The sequence below is a fragment of the Lolium rigidum genome, chromosome 3 (genome assembly GCF_022539505.1).
Source record: "Lolium rigidum isolate FL_2022 chromosome 3, APGP_CSIRO_Lrig_0.1, whole genome shotgun sequence".
NCBI lineage: Eukaryota > Viridiplantae > Streptophyta > Magnoliopsida > Poales > Poaceae > Lolium > Lolium rigidum.
The window spans coordinates 251,917,256-251,923,338 of NC_061510.1; the positions used below are offsets into that span (position 1 = coordinate 251,917,256).

The window sequence follows — 6,083 nt, forward strand, 5'->3', positions numbered from 1 at the left end:
TAATCTTTCTAAAGTATATATAAATAAAAGAAGAATGATGACAAAATATCTCATATTCTGCTACCCAAAATGACAAGGACACAAGAAACAATTTGCATCAAGCCCCTTGTATCATCGCAAAATGTGGAACTAATTTACGTGTACCACCATACAAAAACAAAAAAGCGCACCAAACGGCAACAATACTACTACTAGTAGTATAGTGTAGGAAGCAAAGCAGCAATGTAACGTTTTACTTTAGTCCCTCTATCTACAGGAAATGACAAACCCGTGCCAGGTCCGGCGCTATCTCCCTCCAGCGGCGGCGACGGCGGCGCCGTCCTCTGCGAGCGAGGCCCGGCAGTTGGGGCAGGAGGTGTGCGTGGCGAGCCACATGTCGATGCAGCGGACGTGGAAGCCGTGGTGGCACCGCGGGAGCACGCGCACCTTCTCGCCATCAGCAAACTCGCCGAGGCAGATGGCGCACTCCGTGGCCGTGGCCGTCAGGGCGCTGGCGCCGCCGTACACCTCCACGGGTATCTTCCTCAGGGCCTTCCTCTTCAGACCTGTCTGCTGAGCGTGTAACGACGTGGCCGTCGTGGCCCTCGCCGCCGTTGACGGTGCGAGGCGACGGCCGCAGTGGAGCACGCAGCGGATGACGGAGTTGAGGCCGAGCGCGCAGATGAGGACGCAGAGCAGCGCGGCCAGGATGATCACCATGTTGGCGTCGAAGCTGGCGTTACTCCCCGCGGCGCTCGGCGACGTCAGGGTACCGCCGGCGCCTCCACCCACCGCAGCCGCCGCCGCCGCGGGGGTGACCAGCGGCGTGGCCTCCCCGCCATCTCTGAGCTGCCGCATGGTGCACGTAAGTTACGTACGTACAAGGCTACAAGCTGAACTAGCTAGCTTCTGCCTGGTGGATGGGTGTAATGTGTGTGTGTGGTGTTTTCAGGAAGAAATCAAGAGAGAGTGGTTTTGTCTGGGATTTGGTCGTGTGTACATCGGAATCGAGACATCTTCTCCCTCTCCTTTTCTTTTCCGTGGTGCAGCTGCGAAAGTGAAAGTGAAGGCTCTGTGTGTGCAACCTCGCGAGTTTCTTTATTACAATACGAAGGAGTATATAATTTATACTTTTCGTGTAAGAGATGCTAAACCCAACACATTAGGAAATCAAGAGTTCCTCTGTTGGACTTTGCTTAATTATCACAGATTCACCTAGCATGCATGATCGAGTAACTATCGCAGCTTCACAGATGAATCGCTGGTAACGTTCATGACACCTGTCACTGAAGAGAATTAGTGTTCTAGTGTGAGGCACGTCGATCAGAACGAAACCATGCTAAAAACACTCTCCAGGAGCGCTAATTTCGCAGTTAACGTACACGCGGTCGGTGTAAAAGGGGATCGTTTCGATTCTTTGCCAAAACGTGCATCCAAGAAAGGAAGCAGTTGGACCTACTTTCCTTGTTTCGTTTCCTCCTAATTATTCGGCCACTCATGCACAATTAGTTGAGAAAGCTAGCTGCGGCTAAGATCCAATGCACAAGCATTTCCTATCTCGACCATCGAGTTTCATCGAGATCAATGCAACATAAAGTTAGTTACGGCTAACGACGTTATAGAGCTTCCTGGGTGTTGTTTCTTCTTCTTTCGAAACTGAGGGTATAACCTCGGACTCTACATCAATTGATGAACACAACCTAATTTATGACAAAGTTTGTGACTCGACCATCGAGTTTCATCGAGATCAATGCAAAATAAAGTTAGCTGCGGCTAACGACACTCCAACATTATAGAGCTTCCTGGGTGATGTTTCTTCTTCTTTCGAAACTGAGGGTAAAACCTTGGACTCTGCATCAATTGATGAACACAACCTAGTTTATTACAAAGTTTGTGAATCAAGTTATTATAATTCAAGGGTCGCATAAGATCGATACAAAAATCAACCGTCTGAAAATAATAATCCTATAACAGCTAGACATCTCTTAATCTACTATGATTCCATATCAACCAACATAAAGCAGAAGACCTTACAAGTATTCTAACTCTATTTAGCCAATTGTCAAACGTATTCGTAAAATCGTTTTGTGGTGGACCAAAAATGATTCTACATTTTGTACCACTAATTTCATGTTGGAACTTAAAGTTTCAAGTTTATATTTTGTTCTTTTTAGCGGAAAAATAAGAAGAGGAGAAAATTATATCTACGTGAAGACACAACAGTCGCCATAGCTGGTTTAGATCGTATTTGACTTCGTCACCTAACTCCCTAGCCGGCAATTCAATGGGTCTTCGCTTCCTATGCTTGACGCTCTAGTAGTGGGACAGGATGGGACCTTGGATATGAGGTCAACGCCCGACGTTGTAGTTAGGTTCTTAAAGTTAGAGTTTGAAGAACTTACAGAGGCGCCATGGTGGCGATGGACGTATAGTGTGGAACAAGAATAATGTTTCCCCACTCCTTATCCACGCCGTGGGTGGTGTTAAGGAGGACATGAATTCGTGTGGTCTGCTCTTTTGGAGTGGTGAATCTAGTTTTATCTTTGTGTTTGGAAGGTAGTTTGTGTGTATTGATTTGTTGATTTCTTCACCCTCCAGCAAGGTTCAACTAGCTTCCGAATCATCGTTGATTTAGTGAGGCCAGTCTCCCACGGTTTGTCGAGCCGGTCAACTAGATCGAGTTCTAGCTTGTTTGTCTCTTGCTCTCTTGAATCGGTGGCTCTTGTTTTGTCTATGGTTGTTGCAAACATGCGAGGCACTATCCACTGGACTCGGTAGCTTGGTTGTGGGTCTTTGTCCTCCGTCTCTAGTTCTGACCAATTATGATGGCTAGTCTCGGCCTTGTCGGAGGCGTATGACTTTTGTAATATCCTAGGTTTAGAGGCTACAAATAATAGGAACATAGATGTGTGCATTGCTTTCATGCGTGTAAAATCTAAGAAAATTTAGAATTTTTTGATATAACTTGTCAAAGTGATTGAAGTTTCACTTGGGCGAAGTGTTAAAACTTTGAAATAATTAACCTTTGGAAAATTTATATGTTAGGAAGGGTAGAGTAAGACTTGTAAATAAAGGTGAATCAACACACCACACATCCTTAATGAACAAGTCATAAATTGATGCTTAACTTATCTTCTCTATCCACTAGTGGAGAACATGCCTATTGTCCCGGTCCGTGAGAGGCTTTTGTCCCGACTGACCAACCGGGACAACGGAGGCGGGACAAAAGGCTCAACCTTTTATCCTAGCCCGCTTATCAGCCGGGACATATAGTCCACCACGTGGCTGCGATGCAGGGGTTTGGGCTAGAGGACCTTTTGTCCCGGCTCGTAAGCACAACCAGGACAAAAGGTTTTATTTTTCTTTTTTCATTTATCTTTTTTCATTTTCATTTTCATTTTCATTTTCCATTTTTCCATTTTCCATTTTTCATTTTGTTTGACTCGTTACTCTCTCACTTGGACCATTGTTAACACTAGTTACACTTAATCTATACTCAAATTCTAGACTTGGTCACTTACTGGTCGGTCACCCATCCTCACCCTACTCCATCCTCAGCACGCTTAACTCCTCGGTTCTTTCCTGCTGCGCTTTCACGAATGTGGTTGTACCTTGTTGTAAATACTAGCATAAGATAATAATATACCATTCCAATGTGAGGAATTTGAATATCTTTAAATCTTTAAACCGCAAGTGGACAAATAATATATGCATAACTATTAGAAAAAATGGGAGAAAGTTGAAGCCATCGAGTCAGCGCTGCCAAGTATGTGTTTCTAAGGTTTGAGGGCATATGGTTTCTTGCATGGATGTGACAGGGTTCGTGTGAGCCAGACATGATGATTTGGGTCAATAATTTACGGATCTTCCGTAAGAATTTTACAGCCCTAATTCCATGATCTAAGAAAGCCAGAGACTATCTGCAAAAGTCTGGATAATTTGGGATACAAGTAGGGGTGGAAACGGATCGGGTCTAAGGAATTGCTGAGATCTACTCACTGTTTCATTTTTCATTTTTTTTCTTTAACTCGGATTGAGCTGAAATTTTAACCGCTAGTACAACTTTTCATAACCTACGCACCCATAAAATATGAGATCATTCTGAGGTGTTTAGTAGGGTAAAAACAGTATTGTATGTGAGAAATTTAAATAAGATATCCATTATTCATATAATATGGCATAGTTAATATCTTTGAATTTGTAAATCGCATTTGGACAAATAATATGTCCATTATTATTAGAAAAATGTGAGGAATTTAAATAACAATATAATAGAGAGATTTAATATATTTATCGCGACAATTCATATGTTCAAACATAGAAGGCACACACGACACCACACACCACACCACCATGCATCTACTCATAAATATTAAGTTCGAGGCGATCCAACTGGATATTGTAGCCAAGTTCCCGGAAATGCCTCCTACCTAGCTCGAAGCCGAGGCGAGCGTCAAAAGTGGCATACTGCAGTTGCATATGGCTCAAGGGAAAATCTTCCCATCCGTAAATCAGTGCCTCTTCTTCTGCTAATTCCTTGGCGGTCTTTGGCGGCTTGTTTTTCTTATTAAACTTCTTCTTCTCCTCCAGACCTGTCCCAATATAATGATTTGCCAAATAATACAAACTCGGAGTCTGCTTATTTGGGATGGGGTTCCGGAGGATCTGCTGGAGGTTGATCGCAGACGGAATACTAATAATTCCGTAGGTATGCAACATATTCACATCATTGTGGATTGCCGCGCCACAGAATCTGATGTTCTTGTCCGTAAGGAAATCGATGAGATGTTGTGGCACTTCATCGGCATGAACAATATGGAAGACCAAAGTCTCTTGCGCGACGGAGAGTTGAAGGAGGGCGGCGTGTTGATTAGCTCTACCCTCGCAAGGGTTGGTGAACTCGTAGTCCAAGCCCACGACCTTCAAACATAGAAAAATTGCCATTGGGATTTTGGATGCTTTATGATATCTCTAAATTTTAAGCACCTTCTAATAAAATGCTTCTTTGCTACATCTTTGATAACAAAAGCCATGGAAAAGCTAACCTTGATTTCCACGGCGTCGAGAAAATCCCTCTTGACGGCGCGGATCCACCTCTCCACCCTCTTCGCACGGAGGGTGTACGTGACCTTGAAATTCATCTTTTTGATGACATCATAGTAGACTTCAGATCGAGGGAAGTCGAGGGCATGTGCGAGCTTCACCATTTCTGGATCCATGAGAAACTCGAGAGAGGTCCGGCTGGGGCGCGGGGAGAGAGGCCGGCGCCGGCCGGGCTCTTTTTTGGGAGAGAGATTTGTGGCTAATGGTGCAGTTTTGTGGCTATGGAGATCTTCGGAAGAACTAGGCATGTATATATGGGAGGGAGGTGAAAAGGCCAGCCAAATGGCACCGGCGGCGATGCAACTTCGATCATTCTCTGTTTTCCGTGTGCAGTAATGGCGAGATGAATCGGTTTCTGTGTGGGAACGAACGGTTGGACTTTATGTCCCGGCTCGTGTCTCCAGCCGGGACAAAAGGGCTGCCAGCAGGCCGCAAAAGGCCTCAGACCCTTTTGTCCCGGTTGGAGCCTCAAACCGGGACAAAAGGCCGTAAAGAACCGCGACAAAAGGCCTCGTAGCTTCTCGGTGATTTCGAGGCGACGTGGCTGGCCTATTTGTCCCGGCTCCAGACTGGGCCGGGACAAAAGGCCTAGATGGAAGGTCAGTTTTCTACTAGTGATCCATCAATGAACACATTTTTTGAATAATTCTCTAGCACATTATCAATCAACCCAAACATCCAATCAATTATATTCTTACCTTATTCTATCTCAAGATCTTCTCTATCACACTACAAGAAAAGTTCTCATCCTCAATGTCAAATTTTCGTCAGGTATGGGCACTTTTTCATCGCCTATGAGCCTAACCCCGATGATATGGGTTCTCTGGTGCATACTGCGTCAGGTAAAGGCCTACCATAGATTTTTCGGTGCGTCGCGTTTGCACGCCCTTTGGCCACGAAAAATTAGACCGTTGCAGAAGAGTTTTCGGGAGGCCGTTGACTTCTGACATCATGCAAACTGACATGTGGCAGATGCCGTTAACTGTCAGTTAATGCCGTTA

At 45.0% G+C, this 6,083-nt stretch overlaps 1 protein-coding gene across 1 annotated transcript; it reads right to left on the reverse strand.

Annotated features, from left to right (window-relative positions):
- On the reverse strand, positions 1–1,011 carry LOC124699319 (RING-H2 finger protein ATL74-like). Its single transcript, XM_047231640.1, has one exon. The coding sequence runs from the start codon at positions 835–837 to the stop codon at positions 286–288; it is 552 nt and encodes a 183-aa protein (XP_047087596.1). The 5' UTR covers positions 838–1,011; the 3' UTR covers positions 1–285.
- Between the last annotated feature and the right edge of the window lie 5,072 nt (positions 1,012–6,083).

Coding starts and splice junctions, on each gene's coding strand:
- LOC124699319 (XM_047231640.1), bottom strand. CDS start 837: ATGCGGCAGCTCAGAGATGGCGGGGAGGCCACGCCGCTGGTCACCCCC.